This window comes from Coenobita brevimanus, chromosome 101 (genome assembly GCF_032717465.1).
Source record: "Coenobita brevimanus isolate Jiangsu-jjx chromosome 101, ASM3271746v2, whole genome shotgun sequence".
In the NCBI taxonomy this organism is placed as follows: domain Eukaryota; kingdom Metazoa; phylum Arthropoda; class Malacostraca; order Decapoda; family Coenobitidae; genus Coenobita; species Coenobita brevimanus.
In genome coordinates this window covers 68615877-68640239 of record NC_137054.1, presented here as the reverse complement: position 1 = coordinate 68640239, position 24363 = coordinate 68615877, and the positions used below count along the sequence as shown (strand labels likewise).

General features: G+C 41.0%; 1 protein-coding gene across 1 annotated transcript in view; it reads right to left on the bottom strand.

Moving 5' to 3' along the window:
- The window catches only part of btv (dynein cytoplasmic heavy chain beethoven), a 228401-nt gene that overhangs the window by 43541 nt on the left and 160497 nt on the right, over positions 1-24363 (bottom strand). The window contains exons 45-51 of the mRNA XM_080284359.1: positions 21885-21986; positions 18600-18731; positions 16105-16314; positions 12392-12605; positions 10624-10781; positions 7175-7268; positions 3272-3411 (exon numbers count right to left, since the gene is read on the bottom strand). Of these exons, the coding sequence (XP_080140485.1) occupies positions 3272-3411; positions 7175-7268; positions 10624-10781; positions 12392-12605; positions 16105-16314; positions 18600-18731; positions 21885-21986 (1050 nt within the window). The remainder of the gene's footprint in view (positions 1-3271; positions 3412-7174; positions 7269-10623; positions 10782-12391; positions 12606-16104; positions 16315-18599; positions 18732-21884; positions 21987-24363) is intronic.

Here is a 24363-nt window from a genome sequence, read left to right as displayed (position 1 = left end):
TGTCAGAAAAAACTCAGAAGCTGATTAGCACAACGTAAACTCTGCCTTAGGTGGCCAAAACTGTTTTTTCTGCTGTCTTTTCCAGTAATGTCTCTGTACAGATTTCATAAGATCATTTTATGGCATGTTTCCATGCTTTTTTTTTCTTCTCTCTCTCTCTTTTTTTAGGCTCAGTGGCAGGTTGAAGGACACTGGATTTGGGGTATCATAAAAAAAAAAGAAAAAAAGAAAAAAGATAGATTGTATTTTGTGGGAATCAAGTCTTCAGCAATTATTCTGAATCCTTCCCACCTAAATCTTGGAAGAATCTTGCACTTTTGCTTGAACCTAGACACCACTCATGGCTTCCAGTTCAGTTATTATTAAATTTTGTGAATCAATTAAATCCAGCTAATTTCAATGCATTTTCTTTTGGAGGTGCAGGGGGGAGGGCAACCTCTAAGAAACTTGTTCCTCAGCTTAGATTCTAAATTGCAATGTTCAGTGATAGAACTAGCAGACCCCACTTCCATTTATCAAGCTCATGAGGTCAGAAATGCTGATTCTGCAGCTTATTTTGTAGGGCATTATCCCTCAGGCTTGATCCAACATGATCACTCCCAGTGAACCTCCAGCACCCGAGTATTATGACTGTAACCTGCAAGCAGTGTCAAAACGTCCATACACATCCCCACCCAATGTCCAGTATCGCATGGTCACCTGGCTATGTCTTTCTTAACTGCCACTGAGACTGTAACACAGACCGCAACCCATGAGTACATGTTTGGTGACAGTGGCCGTACGCCTCCCTACCATATGTATGAATTCAGTGCATAAAATGATCATTCATTATGCCCAATTTTCATGTATAATGTGACAAAGCTGTTGATCAGGTCCAAAATATTTGTATGAGCAGAACACACATAATATGAGACGTGAATCCCAGATGCCCAGATAAGGCAAAATCAATCACTGTGTGACCTTTCTTTCCACAGCATGAGACACCAGTACCCCCATATCCACTCAGCCTTCCTCATCCCTTCACCACATTGTTCCACACAGCTGCCTGCTGACTTACTCGATGTTTTCAAAACAGACTTTTTAAACTGGATTGGTTATATACCATTTTATTTTGTTTTGTATATAAAAGCTAGTTTATGAATGATTGCATGAATTTCTTTAAATAAGAAAAAATCAGTATTTGTAATGCACCCTAACATAAAAGAAGAATTCTCCACTAATCACAAGTACCAACACACTTCTATTACACTGCTAATTTGGCTACCAACTGCTATTACACCTATTTATTACTGTATACATGTACAACCCTTTTCAAATTAGAGGACAAAGGAGATGTGCACTTTCTTCCTAAGCACTCACAGAAAACATGGAAATTGCATATTCAATCCTGCAATATGCATGCCGATTGAAAGAAATTCAAAATATTACTGCATCTGTAAAGATGTGATTGCATAGGTGTTAAGTAATACCTGTCAAGGGTGAAAAAACATATTTGCTGTGAAGGGATGATATCCCAGTATACACTCAGTGTTGGAGTAGTAGTAGTAGTAGTAGTAGTAGAAAAAGAAGTAGTAGTAGTAGTAGTAGTAGTAGCAGTAGTTGTAAAAGTACTAGTGGTGGTAGTAGTAGCAGTAGTTGGCAGATGGGAGCTCATTCTACTAACACATCAAAGCAATATCTGCCCTCCTTCCCCTATTTTGTATCTGAGTTGGGGTGGAAGACATTATCTAAGAAGCAGACAAACTGACCTGAGAGGTTTTGTTAAAATCCAAGGGCTCACTTTCCCCAACTTCTGACATTTATATTTTTTAAAGGAGGACTAACACCCCAAGAATCACTGGGAGGGTCATGTTTCCCAAATACTGATTACCAATCAGTCAATGGTACAACATGTACATAGATATCAAAGCCTTATCTGACCTCCTTTCACAATTTCTGAGAATTTTTAATCTGGTGAGGGGACTGACTCCTAAAAATCATGGTTGGAAAACTGTATGTAGTGGAAGACCCTCGGAGAAGCCAGACAGATTCACCTGGTAAGTTTCATTCAAAGCCATCAAAACCTATGATAAGGTAAGGCACAGACACACAGCCAGACACACACACACACACACACAGGCTGAATCTCATGCAACAATATAGGATGAGTTGCCAAAAAATGATACGATCCTGCTTCACAGGATTAATAAAAGTACAAAGAATTATGAGGTAACATTTTTCCTACCATGAACTATATAAAGATTTTTATGCACAGTTTTCTCTTTAATTCATGTTGCACTGGATAAGGCTATGTAAAGAAGGTATTCCTAATATTTTCATGACAAACTTCAGTGGCGCTCTGGGCAAGTGTGACCCAAAACCTATGGCATGTGAAACTAGTCTGAAGCTCCATTTCGAGTTTCATCAACTTATCTTTAAGGTAACAACAATGACAACAGGTAACTACATAATGTCACTACTCTCTCCCTTGGATCTCCAAACCTCAGTAATACTGAACAAAGCTTTGGGCTTATCATGCCTGTCATAATTTTGTCCTAAATTAACTCATTGGTATCACCTAGTCTATTGCTAGTAACATAGGAAACTATTTTCTGTTTTATATGATAACTTTTCTGAGTCATCTGAATGGCTCAGAACGGTGCTGAAGTCATGGGCATGCAAAGGATATGCTATGGGGGATGATTACACATGTTCCCATCTCTGTCTTTGGAGGGCATACAGGGAGACAGGCATGCCAGAGGGATACGTAAGGAAAGAAAAGCTTCACACCTAAGATATACACCATTTCAGCCAAATTTTACTGTTAACCAAATTTGAGGATATTAGGCCAGCTATTCTAGTGAAAAATCAATAATGTATAATCTACTGTGTAACTCTGCCATCCATCCATCCATCATCCAAACCTTTATTTGCCCCATCAGGAGCATAAGAACCTGAGGCTACTCAGTTGCAACATTCAAGGCAAAGGTGAACTGCCTCACAGGCCCCTGAGTGGCAATATGTGAACAATAAACTCCAACTATCTATCAAAGGGGAAGTCTTACAGGTTCCATCCAGATGAGTGCCTTAACCTATTAGACCACCAAGTGTCATTTGGTAATATGGTTATCATCCAGCAGAGTATGACTTACTGGGTTACAGGAAAACATTTGGCTTGTCATTCAGTGTAGAATCACCTGAATGCAGCACTACATTGAGTGACTGGATGATGGGAGTCCTCACTTACCTTGTTGTATATAACTTTCACATACGAATATGGCCCTCAGCTTACCTCACAGCTAATTCAAGGGTGGTAGCAAACTTGGCATCTTGTTGGGTAGTAACTTCAACAGTGGTGGTACCTTTTAGGTGCTCCTGCAACCAGCTGGTGCCACGGGATGATGGATCAATCAGGAATGGTCGCATCCTACTCTAAAATGACAAAAAAATCAATTGTAATAAATTACAAACCAAGAAAATGCATTAATCTTTTCACCGCTAGGGACTTCCCTAAGTTAAATAAGTGTGTGGTGGGAGATAAGATAACATAACCAAAAGCAACATTTCCACTGAGATGGTAAACAGAGAGTTCTAAACCCTTCAAAACTGAGTATATCTTCATGAAACTTTAAGGAAATGCCCTGCTGCCTTGTCCACATTTTGTGTATTGTACCACTGATGGGGACAAATATAAGGGTCCAAAACACCCTTTCTGAAAATATTAGTAGACATTAAATTGAAACTGGTCCATCTGGGATCCAATTCCAAACATCCTGCCAAGTTTCATCAAAATCCTTTTTCCAGTCTGGCTGCATTACACACATACACACACACATGCACACACACACACACACACACACACACACACAGGATTATAGTATATACTATATATTAGATTCCATTACCCCTACGACAGGCACTGTGTGCAGAAATGAGGGCTGTTTTTCAACTGTACTTCCTGCTGCTTGAAACTGGCAAACAGCTACATTGATGATCGGCAGATACTTAAATGAGAGATGCTTCTGAACTGTACTTTGCTTGCAACCAATGATTTATGCATCAGAGAGCTTGCACAAATGAAAGCCCTTCGTATGATGCATGAAACTCCATGGAAATGCCCAGTAATGTTTTTGGTGGCTCAGCCATCTGGACTGGCCCATATTTGGGGTCCGACCACCTTCCAGTCATCCTGAATGTCCCCTGCCTTTCCCCACCAAGCCCTGCCCCACCTCATCCACATCGAATCCTCACACAAGAGTTCTGGTCTTCCTTTATGGAAGCCTTTGGTAACGCTGGGGCCCTGCCTGGAGGGTCCTTAGATGACGGCACCCCACACAAAAAGAAGGATATAAACAAGATCGAAAGAATACAAAGAACAACAATCAGGATGGTTCCTAGCGTGGCAGATCTGCCATACAGAGAGGGGCTGGATAAGCTGGATCTGCCTTCCTTCGAAGAAAGGAGAGAGAGGGGTGACATGATTGCAGTGTTCAGGGCTATGACGATATTAGACAAAACTGACAGAAAAGATCTGTTTGTATGAGATGGGAGAGTAACAAGAGGACACAAAATGAAACTGAAAAAGCCAAATTGCTTGAAGGATATCAAGAAATATAGTTTTTTATATAGATGAACAGACCTGTGGAATAGCCTACACAAAGAGACAGTCCAGTCTAAAATCTTAAAAGAGTTCAAAGCAAAATTTGACATACTGAGAAACAGAGATGGGACCTCACGAGTGTAGCTCATTTCCCATTTATCACAACTAGGTAAATACACACAGACACATACCCAGTATTATATCTATATATATATATATATATATATATATATATGCAGTATCTCTCATCTCATCTCATCAGCCAATTGAGTGTCCACTGTAGGACCAGCCTATTCTGACCGAAGTGAGGACAATACAGCTAATGTATCTCTACCAAGTGGCTTAGGCTGTCTGGCAGAGATTGTATGTTGGGTGAGAAGTGCTTGTAAGTGTGACTGTAATGTTGGAGTGACTTTGGATGTGTATGTAGTCTGTGACCCAAGTGTAACTGGGTCTTGCAAGCTGACTGGGTGCAAGCATACATTATAGTACACGACACTGGTTCAACCACAGCACCCCTTATGTCCGCCAAAGCAGTACGTGGCCGGAAGAACACTCCCTGGCAGGGCACGAACCCTTGTTCTCCCATGTATGAAAACGCACACCCTACCACTGTACCACAGAGGCTCCATATGCAGTATGTATATACAGTATATAATAATAATAATAATAATCTGGTGGGGACGCTCACCATTCACTCACTCACTGTATTGTTGCTCTCAGGTGTCTCCCCTTTTCTCTCCTTCCTTTTTTCCTTCCTTCCTCTTCTGTCTTTCTTAACTTCATTCTTTCCTCGTCCTTCTGCCTACGGATGACTTTACACTCCCTCCTTTGTCAGGCTTTCCTTCATTCTTTCCTCTTCCTTCTGCCTGTGGGTGACTCTGCACTAAGTGACATGCCATATGGTTTCCTGTACAGCAGAAAACCACTTACTATGCTGGGTGATAACCATATAACCAAATTATGGCACCTGGTGGTTTAGTAAGTAATTAAGGTGCTCAAATCGGATTAAGCCTGTGCAGGTTTATATCAAAGGGGTGGTTGGTGTTACTGCTCACATAATGCCACTCAGAGATGAGTGAGGCTGGTCACTCATCTTAAGTGTAAGGACTAACTTGCCTTGCCCTGGGCTCCAGCGCTCTGCATGGGGCAGCACAGGATTGAATATGATGATGAGGAGGGGGATCATTACTGATCAAAAATTAGAGAAAAAATATACTGAAATCATCAGCAAGGAGTGACTGCATGTAACCTCTATGATAAACACAAATGCAGTAATCCTGAAAATAAACATTCAGCAATGCAGTATAATTTGTATGACTGTATAATTCACAAGCACTGAACTCACATAATTATCTTACCTAACTTCTTAAATCAACATGTAGACTTCACATACCACAAGAACTGAATTTTCTAGCCTTGAGTCTATCAATTCTTAGCAAAAATTGGCCACAAACCTCTTTTCACACTCATTACACTAAATACAAAAGCATGAGTTTTACTGCTCCCTCATTATTAACATTCTGAAGTTCTTTATCATTCTCCAACAACGAGACTATCAACATCGTAAACACACCCGACATAATTCATCTGATTGCTTGAATGTCATTGTCGTTCACATTAAGCTCCCACATCACAAGCAATTCCGTCCAATAATTTTAGTTTTTCCATGGGAAAAAATGCTTGTCTTGTGTTTTTATCACTTTCAGGGTGCTTCAGCATTGTAACTAAAGTTAGTTTGGAACTGAGTGCTCAGAGTTCTGATATGCAATGAGGTGTGAGGAAATTAATAAATGCTTCTCGACACAACAGCAGTCAACACAACAAATGAGGAAGGCAGTGGCTGGTATGGCATGTAGGTCATGTGGGTCGCCTTGGGTCAAGAAACCCTAGCAGGAACCAACAACAGCATGACACATGAGTTATAAACAAATGCAGCCACCTGGAAATCCAATTGCTAAATGCACCCACTTCCCACTCAGTTTCCTCCCCACAGCTGAGCAATATTACCATGTTTTTGAGTAAGTGAGAAATTAAATGCTCATATTACTGTAAGATTGTTGCTTCTCTTTGTTTTATATTGTGACTCTACTATCCCATACCTGGAATGAGACAACTGTAAAAACTTATAAACAAACTTTGCTGCACTAGCTCAAAACCTGATTTTTTTTTTATTTCTTGCTCTGGCTTTGCATGCATCATCAGCCTGAAACAAGTTTTGAAGCATGTTAGAAACACTGCTTCGGACATGATTGCATACATGTTTGACGTATCTCGTTCGGACATTCAAACCCATAAACTTGTTTCGAGACATGCTATCATCTCTGGAGTTTGCAGCATTGTGAAGCTTTTTAGTCCAGCAAGTTTATGAACATGACTGTGACATGTTTGGACGCACGTATCTAGCATGTTCCTGACATGTCCCTTGCATTGTTTTAGGCACCATGTGGACAGGGCTATAGGTGTAACTGTACTTGGGATACATGGAAGCATCATGAATTAAAATACAGCACTAGGATGGAAGCTTGCAAACAATCTCTGATGGAATACATTATGGGGAATACTAAATAGTAAACACTAAAAATTAATCAATACCTGGAGGATAACAAGTGCATTCTCAATGGACAGCTGATCAGAGGGCAAACCTTCTGCCTTCCACTGGAGCTGCTCTCGTTCACTGCTCAAAAATCTGTAGACATCACTAAGGATTAATTAAAATCTGTGCAAATGAAACAATATACTGTGTGTGTGTGTGTGTGTGTAATACAACCTCTAATTCAGTAAATACAGTACCATACATCATCCAATCTTTTCTTGGCTCACCAGGAAAGTGAGGACAAACGGATAAGCTTATCAGTCCAGACATTTGAAGTGAGTCACCCCCCCTCCCCAGCAGCACTATGGAAGCACTAAACTCTAATTTCCCCCAAGATAAAAAAACAAAATAAACTTCCAAACAATTAATCAACTCTGCCCTCACTACAATGCACCTTCTCACCCTGCCACACACCGCTAATCTCATACACCTCATCCTCACAACACAGACAAACTTCACTTAACCTCAAAAATATATCTGGGAGCATTCATCTAAGGTGGCCAGTTTCCTACTGTCCGTCATTGCATCATCATCATCATCATCATCATCTGGACCTCCTTACCCACCCAAGGGCAGGGTGAGGAGTAGCAATGTCCAGACAGCCCAATCCAATGGGCCACGCTTCCATTCACTCATCATTCAAGCCCCCGGAATCCTGGCTCTATCGGATACGCCAAAAACATTCACCATGTTCTGTAGTTTCATATAATCATATCCGACAGAGACAATCCAGACGCTGCCACGTTAAAAAGGGGTGCCAAAACTCCCTGATCATGCACTTCTCCTCATAAAATTCATCCAGCCAGCTCGATCTCCTGTCAGTTCCATAGCCTCACCGACTTCCAAATCTCTCTTCCTCACACATTCATCCACCATATCTCTCCATCTTCTCCTTGGCCTACCTCGCCTCCTCCCTCCTTCGAATTCGCTCAGATATACCTTCTTCACCACTCTATTGTTATCCATATTCTCCACATGACCATACCATCTCAGTACACTCTCTTCAGTTCTGGTGTCCACCGACTTCCTCACTCTGCATCTTTCACGAATCATTATTTCGTATCCTATCCACCCTCTGTACTCCACATACATTCCTCACCAGTCCCATCTTCACTGCTCTTACTCCTGACTTTTCATTTTCATGCCACACCATAGTCTCACATCCATATGTTAAAGTTGGCACTAACACTCCTTCATGTAAGCCTCATGCAGCTGCAACACTCAAGCCTCTGTTTCTTATCAAGGCCTTCATTGCACCAGCTACTTTTCTTCCTTGTGTCACTCCACTTTCAACTTCTTTTGCACATTTTCCTCTCTTTTCTATCACTGTACTCAGGTATTTGAACTCTCTCACCCATTCCAGTCTCTCTCCATTCACTGTTACATTGCACTGGGAGTCACCTTCTCTCTCAATAACCATCACTTTACTCTTTTCTACATTTACTCTCAAGGAACGACGTTTACAGACAGCAAAACTCTGCGCTAGCCTACCAAGATCTTGTCCAGTACTTGCAAGTAGTACTGCATCATCAGCATACAACAAATTTGAGATATTCCATCCATCACCATTCATTACCAATGCCACCCCTCTCTCCATTACTCATGTTTTCACTTCTCTCATCACCCCATCCATATATACACTGAACAACCATCGGGACATCACACAACCTTGTCACACGTCCACACTGATCGTGAACCATTCACTTAGATGCCCATTAACCCTGCCACACGCTTCACTACCATCATAAAAACTCCTGACGGCACCTAGCAGCTTACCCTCTACACTGTACATGTGCAAAACTTTCCACAGTCCTTCTCTGTCCACTTTGTCATATGCTTTTTCCAGATCCATGAATGCCATAAACACCTTATGGTCCTTCTCACAAGCCTTCTCTACTATCTGTCTCACTGCAAATATTTGGTCCACACATCCTCTGCCACTCCTAAAGCCCCCCTGTTCATCATTCACTAGGACTTCTGATATCTCTCTTACTTTCTCTATAATAATTCTTCCATATACCTTCCCTACCACACTCAGTAAACTTATGCCATGATAATTCTTGCACTCACTTCGTTTACCTTTATTTTTGTACAGGGGTACAATCACAGCCTTTTTCCATTCTGCAGGCACAGTTTCACTCATCCATGTCTTCTTACATATCTCCAACAACCACTTCATTCCATTCTCTCCACTACATTTAAGCATCTCCGCATGCACCACATCAACCCCAGCTGCTTTCACATTTTTCAGCCGCTTCACAGCACTCTTCACCTATGCGAGTGTCACGTCTCCTGGCACTGCATTCCTTCTCTGCACACCCCAAAAACCAATCCGTCATTGCATTTCCCAAAAAGCCTGCATCACCAAGAGTAACATTCATTCATTCATTCATCATTTAATCCTCTGTTTCCCCATGGGCAGTGTAAAAGCCTGGGGCTAGGCAAGTTGGTCCTGGCATTTAAGATGATAGTGACCAGCCTCACTCAACCCTGAGTGGCATGACGTGAGCAATAAACCCCAACCATCCCCTGGGTATAAACCTGCACATGCTCCATCTGACTGGAGCACCTTAATTACCCACTAAATCACCAGCCGCCATAATTTGGTTATATGGTCACCACCCAGCATACTAAATGGTTTCCTGGTTTAGAGGAAACCTTTTGGTTTGTCATTCAGTGTACAGTCACCCACAAACAGAAGGAAGTGGAATGATGAAGGAAAGAAAGACAGAGGAGGAAGGAAGGAAAGTGGAAGGGAAGAGAGGAAAGGGAAGTCACCTGAGAGCAGCACTTCATCAAGTGAGTGGATGGTGAGTGCCCCCAACTACAATTAGATCAAATGGTTGTAGGAGCAAAATGGCACTTTACCTAAACTATGACCATGAGTCAAAACCTTGAACTCTGACACAACTCCACTTAAAACAATCACTCTTCCCATCCCACCACACAGTGTATGTTCCATGTCTGATCTATATTGGATCAGGCATTCAAAGAGGCAAAACTGGACTCTGACCTTTGACTTTGTCTCATGATGACAATTTTTGATCAATCAGCAACAAAAGTGAATAACTTTTTCCCCAGTCCTCACACAATGTATATGCCAAGTATGATCCATATTATATAGCTTTCATGAGATTTTTTGTTACCATGTATACACAGATACACAGCCTACACAGAAACTGATTTTATCACAAAACCTACGTCTTCAGCATCGCTAACAAATACTGCAATAGCAACTCTAAATCATTCATGAATCTCTGCTTTGTATTCTATCCAACTTACACAACCCACTGCTACCAAGCATAAATATGTGTGATTACAGGTAAGAATTTTCCAACAGGATGCCTCCATCAGCAGTGTCATGGAGGAAAAGAGATGTTGAATGAAAACCCAAAAGGTCTTAAAAAATATGGTGTGCAAATGCAAATACCTCTCCATTACAACTAACCTGCGAAGATCAAACTTGGCGACTTTGAGAAGACGACTCCAATGAGCCAATGTGGCTTTGCGGACATCCTCAGGTGCCTCGCTTAGGTATGTGATAAATGCTGCTGCCATTAGGGCTTCACGAGACAGCCCCTTTAGTCCAGATTCCAATTCTGAAACCTGAAATGGTAATACCCAGATGAAGAGAAAAAATTATAAGTAGACAAAGTTAGTCATGCCTTTCCATATAGCTATAATTTTACCAGGTATGTGTGGGCCTACACCTTAAAATTTTTCTCACCCATTACATTTAAACATAACAGCAATGTGTTACATCTTTACTGCCTAATAAGAAGAGCAAGAGCCCAAGGCTAGACTAATCAGTCTGATTATTTATGGCAACAATGGCCAGTTGCTCACCTCCATGTGGCAGTATGTGACAAATAGACCCCAGCCACCCACTGGATAAACCCTTTATGTGTTACTTTTGGCAGGAATGTCTGAACCAACTACAGTACAGTGAAGGTGGATTAGAAGTGATTGTAAAATGTAGCATTAAAACAGATGTGAGAGGTAATTATTCAGTGAAATCATCTGAATGTCCACTGAGTTCGGTGGTTAACCCCTAGGATATGCAATTCGATCGACCGTACCGGCATGAAAATCTGTATATGGAGCTGATTTTTTTACTCCTACAGATGTAAAAAGTGTTATGCCCAGAGTTTGAAGCTTGAATTTACACACCTTATGCCAGAACATTTTAGACCAACTGGTTCATGAGCTACAGCCCATCAAAGTTGAAAAAAGTTACCCTTCCAGGTGGCACAACTCCTGTTTTCTATGCATTCCCAGCCCATTCCTCCCTCATTCCTCCCTTCCCTCCTTCCTGCCTATTCAGCACTTAGTTCTGATTGGTTGGAAGGGATATAAGTCACAATTAAGGTGAAGCATGTTTTCCCCAGTTTTTCCCTAAGCCCCTCAATCAATCAAATTCAGTATCTTGTGTAATCCCGAAAAAGGATTGATTGATCCTGTTAGCACTTTAGGGGTTAAAAGTCTCCAAGACTTCCAGCTGAAGATCTTTCAAGGCTTTCCAGGATGAATGCATACGTACATACATCATCTAATCCTGTATTGCTCCGTGAGGAGCATAGGGGCCCGCAGCTAGACAAGTTGGTCCTGGCATTTAACCCCTAAAGACCACATTTTTCTGATGCTATGTTCCACCCTAGCTGCAATTCGGGGTCAATCTTTCAACTTTTACCAAAGTAAAAATTTTTTCTTACAGATTTGAAGAGCTTGAATTTACTCACCTGGAAATGCCAATCTCAATCCCTTAGGACCAATGGTTACTGCAAAATCGTCCATCAAAGATTATAAAAGTACACCCTCAAGGAAGCGGGAAAACTGGAACAAATTGACAGAAACCTAATTTTTGCTAGAGAACCATACCAAAATCAATGAAAACAATGTAAAATATGTCTGTTGATGAAACTAGGTGTAGGGGTCAGCATAAAAAAAAAATTGTGAGGGAGAGCACTAACCGTCTCACACAAGCCGCCATCTAAAAACAGACTGAATGTAATAATGCTGTACACCTTGGTCCCAATTAACACGCCTATATGGTGGATGTGCAAGTGCGTGCTATTTGGTATTGCACTAACTGATACACATAACTTGGGGGAAAAATTGATTCAGTGGATGAGTGACTCCAACTTTAGGAGTTAAACTTATACGAGTATAAGATTTACACAAAAAATACTACATGGATTATGTAATTTAAGACTCACTTGTTGGTTCCAGCGCTGGTACTCTCCCTCCAACTTAGTGACCAGACTTTCTGCAGCAGTGATGGTCTCCTGAGCCTTATTAAGATGGAACTCTACCTCTGCTGCCTCTTTGGTGGACCGGTTTAATTTCTCTCTCAACACAGCCACTTGCTTGTCTACATCATCCAATCCAGCAGACAGTTCTCCAATCTGGGCTTCAGCTCTCTCCAAGTTTCTGTATAATTACATCATAACTGTTTTATAGTATTTCAACAGAATATAGCTAGACTGAGAATGTTGTGGCGAGAGTCTATCATGCTGTGTGAATAGTGTGGGTATGAAAACTGGAATACATGAAAAGTAAGGTAAAAACACTGTGAGTTAGGAGCTATTATTATTATTTGTCAGCAATGGTATAAGATGCAGCAGCAAAATATATAATAACCATTTTGTGTAATTAACACCATCATTAAATAACCATAAAATCCAAAGATTGTTTCTGGAGATTTCAGCATCAAAAGAGAATGTGATATGATGGTTACAATGACTGTGTTTAAACTAGATAAAAATGGTGGGATTTAAAGCCATAACAGGCATTACTTTTGCCAAGCTAAGTTCATGGCTTCAGGTAATGTATCTCACTTGGAAGGGAAAATAACTCTGATGAGCAGACATCAGCTGGGGTACCTATGTTCTGTGTATCTTCTCCTGGTTACTTACTCAGCCAGACAACCCTGGATACTGTTAATAACCCAATGTTTATTCATTATCTGCTTATTTGTTTTAATCTAAAGTACTCAACTGCACTGGTTGGAATGAGTGGAAGAAGAAGTAGCATAAAGGCAGGAGGGAAAGGAAGAACCATCCATGTGGGCCATTTGAGGGCAATAAATTCTTTGGACACCCATGTAGAGGACTATATTCTAAATTATATCACTTTACAAAATCTATCAGAATGAAGTGCCCTTATAACTATGAATAACACCTGCAGGAGGACGTTCATGTGAAATCATAGGCCAACTTAGGTGCCTATCCACAGAACACCATAAAACTTCAGCACATATGATTACAGGCATACCCCGATATCCGGGGGTGTTGTGTACCGGTGGGAGTGTTCGGTCAGCGAATATGTTAGATATTGAAGCAGTTTTCCCCATGAGATACTGAAGAAAAGCCAAAGATGCATTCTAGGCCCAAACTTAAACTCTCACATACCTTACTCACTCAACAGAGACTGATGCAGAAACACCATTGGTAATGTTATCCTCACAAACATACTATTGCTAAAAAATGGGACATCAAACAACACATATGCAGGAAGGTAATGTGGTGGGAGGTGCTGTGATGAGATGCATTCAGGGCAACAGACACAGCATGAGTGGAGAGCACGGGGCCAGTCAGGATGTGCACTAGCGGGGGTGGGGGAGAGCAGTGGGACGGCAAGGGAGACACTCCTGGCAGTGCTGACTTAGCAAACGAGAGGAAAAACAAAGGAGAGAAGGTATGTGAGGGAGATTGGGCCACAAAGACCTGAGAGACACAAACCACCACTCTCTCTCTCTCTCACACCCACACACCCAAACACATCATCCTTCTGCCTGAATTTTCACACTTTTCTTTCCTTCTTCTACATCTTTCACATCCTCCTTCATCTCATTCTCTCTCTGTTTCTTGCTTTCCTCCCTCTCCTACATCCTTCACACTCTCCTTCATTTTTTTCCCCTTCCTTCCCTCCTTCTCCAATCTTCCCTACCAACTCAGTCTTCCTGTCTCATGCTTCTTGCATCATCTTTCCCTCCCCCAATATCATTTTCTTCCCTCCCTCTCTCTTCTTTCCCTCCCTCTGCTTCTCACAGCTTCTTATCTTCTCTCCCTTCCCCCTCTTTTCACCCTCTTATTCCTTCTCTTCCTCCCTAGTCTTCTCTCTTTCCCCCTTCTGTTTTCTTATCTCCCCCTCACTTTCTCCTTCTCTTCCTCCTCCATTTTCTTTTTCTTCCCTCCCTCTGCTTCTCACACTTAATCTTCTATCCCTCCTTTCCTCTTCTTCTCATGTTTTCTTTCTTTCCCTCCATCCCTTCTCTCTGTTTCTCCCACTGTTTTCTTCTCTCCTTTCACTTTCCTCCTCTTTCTCTCCCTCTCTCTTCTTTCTCTCCGTTTGCTTCTCACACCTCCTGCCTTCCTCCCTCCTACTCTTCATACCCTCTTTTTTTCCTTCCCTTCCTACCTATTCTCTCTCTATATATCCCTCTGTTTTCTTTTCTTCCCCTCACTTTCTCCCTCTCTCCCTCCCCCATCTGCCTTTTCTGCCTTCCTTTTGTCTTTTTTCACTCCCTCTGCTTCTCACACTTCATCTTCCCTCCCTCCCTTTATTCATATTCTCTAACATTCCCTTCCTCCCTAGTCTCTCTATCCCCCTTTGTTTCCTTCTCTCCCCCTCCCTCATGTTCTTTCTCTTCCCACCCTCTCTCTTCCCTCACTTTCTCACGTCTTCTTTTCCCTCTCTACCTCTTCTTCTCAGCCAGGTGACATTGACCATTCGGTTGGGAGGTAACACAACCATCCACCATTTCGTTTACGTAAATCAGGCACACTGCGACCACCAGCACTGAGCCCTGTGGGACTCTACTTGTTACTTTCCTCCACCCTGACATCCTTTCCTTTATTACTGTTCTCATCTGTCGGTCTCTCGTGAAGTCTCTCATCCACTCAAAAAGGCTCCCCTTCAGTCCTCCTATGTGCTTTGATTTCCACATTAGTCGCTTATGGGGTACCTTGTCAAAGGCTTTCTCCAGATCTAAGTACTGTACACACAAATATCTCTTTCTTGTAGCACGTCAACTGCTCTTGAGTAGAAGCTCGACAAATTAGTGACACACAACCTTCCATTTCTGAATCCAAATTAACTTTCTGCCAAAATGTCCATCTCCTCCAGACAGTTTACCCACCTGTCTTTCAAGATTCTCTCGCAAAACTCTGCAACTATGCTGGTCAGGGACACTGGTCTATAATTCAGGGGTTATTCAATATTCCCTCCTTTGTAAACTGTTACCATGCTGGCCCTATTCCATTCCCTAGGCACATTCCCTTCTTCCAGCGAACACACAATTAAACCGTGAATCTTATCTGCCAGTTGTTTTCTCCGTTCCTTTAGTATCCTATTAGAGATCCCATCAGCTGGGGCCTTCCTTACATATTGAGTTTCTAGTAATTTATACACTTCCTGCACTTCCACTGATATATCTTTTAACACTATATTTCTAGTCACTCCATCCTCCTCTACTGTATCACTTTCCTTAGTGAAAACCAATTGGACACTTTTGTCCATTACTTCAGCTTGCATTACCGCATCTTTGTAGACCTTACCTTTGCTTTCAGCTTACTGATTCCTTCCTTGGGTTTCAGTTTGCCACTGACAAACCTATAAAACAATTCAGGCTCCTCCTTACATTTGTGAATTATACCTATTTCAAAGTTTTTTTCTTCCTTTCTATAGATTCTTGTATATTCATTTCTAGTTATTTTGTATTCTTTCTTTGTTCTATGTTACCTCTCCTTCTCCATTTGTTCCATGCCACATTCCTTTCTCTTATTGTTATCATACACCTTCTGTTAAATATCTGATTAAGTCACATGTTCTCAAAACTTATCACTTAACCCTAAGTGTACAGCCATGTTCTAGTAATTACAGTAAAAACATATAAAATTATATCATAAAATAAAGACAGATTACTTACCTCTGTAATTTATTCTGTTCCTGTTCTAGAGGTTTGACTTTTTCAAGAACATAGGAGAATCGGACATTGGCCTTGACCCAAGCAGCAAGGGGTGCAGCAGCCGCAGATGCCCGTTTAGCCACTGCTGGATCAAAGGAGTCAGCTCGTTCTCGCAACAGTTTCTCAACTGACCTTCGACCTTCTTGGCTTACATCTCTCGGATCGTAGCTCCTATCAAAAGAGCACCAGAGTTTTTTAATTCTTAAATTCTTAATCCTTTCAGCACCAGGAAGTTGTTATTGTTATTATGATTATTATTATTATTATTACAGTATTACTATTATTATTACTGTATTACTACCAGTATTATTACGGTTTCATGCAACTTAGGAGAGACCACCTTAGACTACAGATGCTGGTGAAGATTGCTTATGACACCTTCATTATGACAGTCTCCCATTATCTGAATAAAACCGTCTGCTGGTAGCAAGAATGAAAGATGCTCTCACAGTGAGGGAGTCAATGCTCGATGTAGTGGACATACAGAACACAGACAACCTTGGCACACTATAATAACGAAGACTCCAGGATGGAAATTTCAAGGTGAGTCCTTGTGGCATAGACAGACACAGCATACAGTTATCTCTCCCCATCAGTGGGGATAAGGTTTCTGAAAACTTCATACAGTTGGAGAAACCGTGGTTGGTTAATACAGATTATCCATACAATTCACTGGGGGTCTGGTTCTCCAAAACTCCCAAATGCTGAAAACCCTAAATGTTTCACACAGGCTTATATTTATGCCCCAATTTACAGATTCCCATACACAGGCTATCCACATTATTTACACCTGACAGTCTTCCCTCATTTTTCATTGAGGTTTGGGAAAATGACACTCAAGAGAAATAAATTTTTGGAATTATGTAACCTACCCCACAGCAGCACAGCCCCCACATTGCCATAATTTAGCTACTGTACATGATGGAATGAAACCCTCTTGATGATCCATAACATCATCAAATGCCAGAATGTACTCATTTAAAGTGTATTTTTGAGATGGTTTCAGGGTACAGGTACAGTTCATTGTTTGCATAAATAAACTTGTTATTAAATATTTAACAGATGAGTATGTCTTTCCCTCTTTTGCAGTGTCATACAACATCAGAAATATGCTTACTGATCATCAGTAGACATACATGATATGAAGTAACTATGCCATTAAAATATACTGTATATATATATATATATATATGTATATATACAAGCAAGTTCTGGTTAACAAGCAACTGCTTAATGAGAATTCGCAAATACGAGGTATTGAAATTTGCACGAGCAGGTAAAATCTCCCAAAATCTCAACTTACAAGAACTAATACGAGAGTATTTGCATATCATGTGTATTAACCCATTATTCCTGCTTAAAACTGTCTGTCACAGGTGTTGGCGGTCGGTGGAGGTTACCTGGCTGGTTGTTCATCCCAGCCCTGTTTACCTATAATTTATGTTGTTCTGCTTATATTAATGCTGTACTTATATTCCAAGCATATTACCCTCTTGTATTAACCCCTTATTCCAGTTTAAAATGACCAGAAAGTCAACTTTTGGTGGTTTGGGGGTAGGCTGCTCAGAGGCCTTGCTCCCTAACCCTATTTTTCCCGTAAGTTCTTCACTTCGTTTGATGAGAATTCGGCTAACAAGCACAATCCTTGCTCCCAATTAACTCGTAAGTTCGGGACCCACCTGTATAGAGAAAGAGAGAGAGAGAGAGAGAGAAAGGGGTCACAAAGAAAAGATGAAAAAGGCCACATGCAAGAGAGATATCAAGAAATACAGCTTCCCTTACAGAACTATTGAAGTATGGAATAACCTGGATAAAGAGGTGATAAATGCCAAGGATATTCATGATTTCAAAATCGAGCTGGACATTAGAAGTTACAGAGACAGGACAGTACGAGCATAGCTCCTCTCCCATAAATCACAACTAGGCAAATATAACTAGGTAAATACACACACTATTGTGTCCAACAGCTGAAATGGATCCTCAGTTTATTTCATAAACTGATTAAACTGAAACTGACTAACCTGAAATTAAGTTAACTCAAAACCTGCTATACCAGCCATGATGTCTGTTTTGCTTCTGCCACTTCTTTTGTACAGTCATGTGTGGCTCTGTTTTAATAAAAAAAATCAAACAAATGAAATCAGCATTTGTATCCACATGTGCTTGAACCAATCATTCAAATGCTCATCTAAGGTGATAACTGGGTTTATGAAAGATCCAGAAAGAAAAACAAAGGAGCATAAGGCCAAGGGAGGTGCCGGATGATGGACAGGGAGCTCAAAAGGAGGGGTGTCTGGCCTAAAGCTGGCCATCTGGCCATCCTAGGGTAATGTTGTAGCCCAGATAATGCAGGTACAGATACGGAGGGAGGGAGGGAATGTTACAATATTAGTAAGCTTCAATATAAGGATTTTCAGTATGCTGGCAGTGTACAATAACATCAATTATAAGCATACCTGATCTCCTCTTTAACACCTCTCTTGGCAAGGAATGTTTTCATGGAGTTCCATGATGTGTCCTGCACACCCATCAATCTCAATACACCCTCCAGAATGTCCCTGATTACTTCCGGCGGTGCACGAAGAGATCTGCCAATAGAAATATTCCTTAATTAGAACATTCACACAGTAAGTCAATGATAAGTAGGTGGTTCTTTGGATTGACATCTAGTGTGTGGAGAGAGTGGTAATTGGCTGATGGTCAGTCAGTACTGTTTATCTTTCAATCCCTACTCTACAAATGGATTGCAATGGTCTTAAACTGACATAGGTATCGATTAAACAGCACCACCAAAATCTGCATGATGAATCCCTGGGAAATTTCTCTTACTTGGCATCTCATATCGGTCCTTTACTATGCATCCAAACACTTACCACCTCAGTACACCAATACAGTACCTGTGACAAGGTATGATGTTTTTCTCAATATACCATGCATTTATGATTTATTATGAATGACATTCAATCAGTCAACATATCTCAGCTGTTCTACAGAATGTTAGTTCATTTCTTTTCAAACAGATCAGAAATGAAAGGAATAAGTCTGATATTATAATGGCTTACTATTTGCATAACTTTCATAAAATAAAAAAAATAATAGAAACATATGTGGTATGGAAAATTACCACTGAAATACAGTGACTGTTATATATACCTGTTCATTTTTATTTTACCTGCTGTTCCATTAATTTATAAAAATCTAAGCAAGTAGGAAATAAATACTCCCAAAATAAATAAATAAATAAATCGTAATACTTAAGTTTCTCCTATGACTCACACAGGTCAGCCATCAGCTACAACTCTACGAAGCACCTAATGTCTGTCTCGTGCACCCTCAAGAAATAATCTATTTCTAGCCTTGCTGAGATTAGACCATCTACATTAGCATAAGCCACTTTCAATCTTTTTGCATTGTTTTTTATTCTGTCCATCTCTTTCCCTCTCTCCTTCAGCACCACTTCCACAATTTCTGATCCATAACTCTCCAATAGATCTACATCTTCTCTTCCTCCGTTCTCTGGTCATTGTTTTTCCTTTGTTTCCTTAACAAGTTCATTTATTTTAGCTCTCCCTTCCTCATTTGCATCTCTCCCTATCCAGATATTTTTTAATCATTCCCTATCTGCTAATTTCCAAATCTTGTTGATTATTTCATTTATGGTGACCTGAGACTGAAATTTTACTTTGAGTGGCCTTGCCCCTCCCTCCACATATTTTCCCAGCCTAAACACTTCTTTGATCCCCTCTTGGGCTTCGTTCTTTCCTTCCATAACTGTTGACACTATTTCCTTCATCCTTCTCAGTTCTACCTTTTTTCTTTCTGACCTCACTGACATTGGTGTGTGTGTGTGTGTGTGTGTGTGTGTGTGTGTGTGTGTGTGTGTGTGTGTTTTTCCATTATATCTCATGAACAGTTTGAGCTATTAACATGAAACCTTCAGGGTCTCAAGATATGCCCAAAATCTTGGATGAGTTCAAAAATAGGCACTTGGGGTCAAGGTCAAGGTCACCAAAATGGCTTCCATAGGTCCACTAGTTTTTGCTGCCCACCTTTAGCACCATAATAGCTCAAGAATGGCTTGAGCTATCGACATGAAACCTTCAGGCTATCAAGATATGGCCTAAATCTTGGACTTGGCCAACAGCATAATATTCTGATGGGCGATTAGCATTTGGATCCCAAAAGCTTTTCTTTCATCCCACCATGCTGTTCCTTGCACCCCCTTTCATCTTCTCTTCACCCTAGGCATCACCTCACATGCTGAAGAGATTTCTTCTGTAAATATCTTGCACACACCTTTCACCTCCCGTATCTGCTCCAAATCATATTTACCCAATCACTTATCCAATTCTCACTTACATTCTGGCTTCCCCCCCCCCCCCCATCTTCTTGCAAACTTTCTACCCTCCTTGTATAGATTATGTCCTCCTGTCCTTCCCTCCTTGTATGGACTACTTCTTCCTGTCCTTCCCTCCTTGTATGGACTACTTCTTCCTGTCCTTCCCTCCTTGTATGGACTACTTCCTTCTGTCCTTCCCTCCCTGTAAGGACTACCTCCTCCTGTCCTTCCCTCCTTCTATTCCTCCATTGCACTTGAACCTTGACTTTCACCACCACCAAGTGGTGGTTAGAAAGTCCACTCCCTCAACCTATGTATGCTCTTGCATCCATTACATACCTTCTCATTCTGTCATCCACAGACACATAATCAATCACTGCCTTCCGTTCATTCAGTTCACCACCCACCCTTCTCATCACTCATCATGTAATTCCTGTGGAGCATTTTGTGCCTAAAATGGGTACTGGCTATCACCAACCCCCTCTCAGCACAAATGTCCACCAGGGCACCACCATTCTCATCTGCTTCTGCATTCACACCCCACTCTCCAACTACTCCATCCACCTTCACATCCCCTACTTTTCCATTCATAGCTCCAATCAAAAACACTCTCTCATTCCTCCCAAACTTTTTCCTTGCACACTTTCACATTTGCCCAGAACTCTTCTTTCACTCTGCTTGCACGATCTTGCATTGGCACATACACACACATGATCACCCACATTTATATTCCTAGTTTCAGTCTTACCCACACAATCCTTGAACCAACTGATTCAAACTCTCTTATATTCTCCTTCCATCTCCTAAACAAAACAATACATGCACCCTCTTTTGCCGTCTCATTCTCATCATACTCCCACTCTCTCACACTCCCACCTCTCCAATTAGTCTTAGTTAATCCACATATGTCTGCTTTTGCACTTTCCAGCATCTGGAGAATCACTCTCTCCTTTACCTCATCATCTGCACCATTTACATTCCATGTTGCAATCTGTACCGTGTCCTTAGTCTGGTAAGTCATCACCTGTATGTCTGTACTGGTCTGAGGCTTCTTGTTTGTATTTCAGTTAGTTGTTTTCAGGGAAGGGGCACTAACCCTCCGCCAACCTACTTGTTGTTACATAGGGAACATGTGTTAGTTGGTTATAAGGTTATCACCCAGCTTACTGAATGATTTCCTGGTTAACTGGAAATCATTTGGCATGTCGCTCAATGTAGAGTTACCTTGAAGTAGAGTACCACTACACTGAGTGGGTGGATGATGGGCACCCCCACCAACCACTAATTATCCATTAATCTAATCTTCCTTTATTTTTGTTTCTGTTCTAGTCTCCTTTCCCTGCTTCCACTTCCACTGATCTTTTGTATAACTATATTTTTTCTCTTAATCTACCTCACTTACCTGATTTCTGTCAATGCTTCTGATTTAATGTTGCCCACAGCCTCTTTGGCTTCCCTAACCAAAGGTTCTATCTCAGCCAGCTCCTCGTCAATGTTCTTCTTCCTGCAGCATAACAAAGAGCAAAATGGGGATAAATCACTTACACCCAGCTTTCTGCATGTAGGTCATTCATCACTGATATCATCCTAATCTTATTTCCCAATAAATATGATGAAGAAGAAATCCAGAAATAAGACCTAGAATGTCTAAAATAATGAAATTATCAACAAAAAGGCCATACATCCATTTGCCAACATTCAAGCCTTCAAAATGTTAAGCTCCACTTCACAGTACTAGATTTAAAAAAAAAAGAAAAAAAAGGTCATTTGGCTACAGACCATCCTATTTACTATAAAAGAATTAAAGGAGTGTAACCCCCTCCTTTCTCTCTCTCTCTCCCTCTCCCTCTCTCTCTCCTAGTATATGTATATTCAGTACATGCACACACACACACACACACACACACACACACACACACACACACACACACACACACACAAAATGGTGTTCCCACTGATTCAACTCAAGGAAAAAAAAGTAAGAGTTTTCTGACTCATATGAACTGCTCATTATGAAGAAAGCATGGAAGAAGGGCAGAAGTTAAGAATGGTTGCCTTTGAAATGAGTTACCTGAAAGGACCATGTGGAGTTACGTGGAGTGACTAAAAAAGAAATGATAAAGTGAAGAAGCATTGTGGTGTTGCTGTGGATGTGCTGGAAACAATTTAGGAAAAATCCAGCCTCAATCCAAAATAAGCATCCAGGCCTTGTCGATGTCATGGTCAAAGTACAGGTATACCTTGATGTACAATACCCCTAGATGCAATACGCTGACTTAACGATGGGGGAACAAATACCACCACACCCCACCTAACGATGGCCAAACCTCGGTTTAACAATGGGTTTTGTTTTTTTTAATTACTGATTTTGATGATATTATAGACTAAAATTGTATGTTTAGGTTGATTTATAAACTGCTTTTAGACTCAGATTAATGTGTTTTATCCATAGGTGGGGTGAACATTGTCATTTTGGGGTACAGTTTACTAAGTTTGATTTTTTCCAGACTTATCTTGGACAATTTTCATATGTTATTTGTTGGTTTTACTGACTTATTTACAGGTGTTAGACTTAGGATAGCTTCCTTTACAGCTGTTAGGTCATTTAGATTAGCTTTAAACTTGTTTTGGGGCTCATTTGGGTGGGTTTTGGACTTGGCTGGGAGGGGGAAACCCAAGGCTGAAAAATGCATCCCATTACTTTACATATTAAATCTACCCCAATATACGATACCCCACCTAATGATGGGTTTTTACCTAACCAATTGCATCGTTAAACTGGGGTATACCTGTATTCAATATTGTTTGGTGATCAAACACATCCCTCCCTATGCTTATTGCCCCCCCACCCTCTAGCCCCACCTCCCCAATCCCACTCTGCCCTTGAAATGATGTTCCCTGTTTCATGAGCTAGTCTAGAAGTGTTATAAGCTAGTATTTAACAACTCAAGTTGATACTTGAGTACAGAACTCGAGTAAATATACTATGTTACATTACAACTCGGCCTATAGCACAAGTGGCTGCTGACTTGGTAATACTTCTCACTGGGGTACAAGAAACCTTATGTTTTTAACACATGAGAAACTCAGTTCCTCTTTCAACCCATAAAAATCTTCTATAGGAGTATCCTTTAAAATTCAACAATATACAGTACAGATTAGTCCTTCTCTCAGAATTCTTGGGGTATCATTCTCTCAGGACCTATTATGGAATGATCACGTTGGCTTTTTTGAAAAATCTGCTTACAAATGGCTATGCTATGCCAACTCCACGCCTACTTTACCTTCGCACAGCTGTTGACTTTGTACAGGGGTGTTATATGCCCCTGTGTGAATACAAGTCAGATGTATGGGGCTGTTTCCCATACACAGCTCTAAACAAGGTAAAGTCAGTTCCCTCCTCTTCCTGGCTACCTTCAACCTCTCTCTCTTTCCTGTACTGCTGCATATTTGTCTCTACTCTATCACTACTTCAAGTTCGCCGCTCTTCTGAACTGTCTGCTTGCATCCCTTCTCAATTTCAGCATAACACCAAAATATTCAACTGAAATGTAACTAAACCTAGCAATGATATGCTTTACAACAGCCTTTAATGCTTGTGAAACATCTCATAAAACAATGAACTTTGCTCCACTAGGGAGAAACTGGGTTATGGAAGGAAGGGACAAGAAATGGAAGGAGGGTGCTCGATTACCCAAAACTCTAAATAGGTTGGCCACGGCATTTACAAGGCCTCGATAATTGTTTCTGATGAAGGCTATACTGGGAAATGGCTTGCCCATGTGGAGATAACAGAATGAGTGATTGACTAGAGTGCATATGTAAGTGAGATGGAGGGGGAGGGGTAGTCCCAAGATGAGATAGCAGGAAGGAGTCGAGAG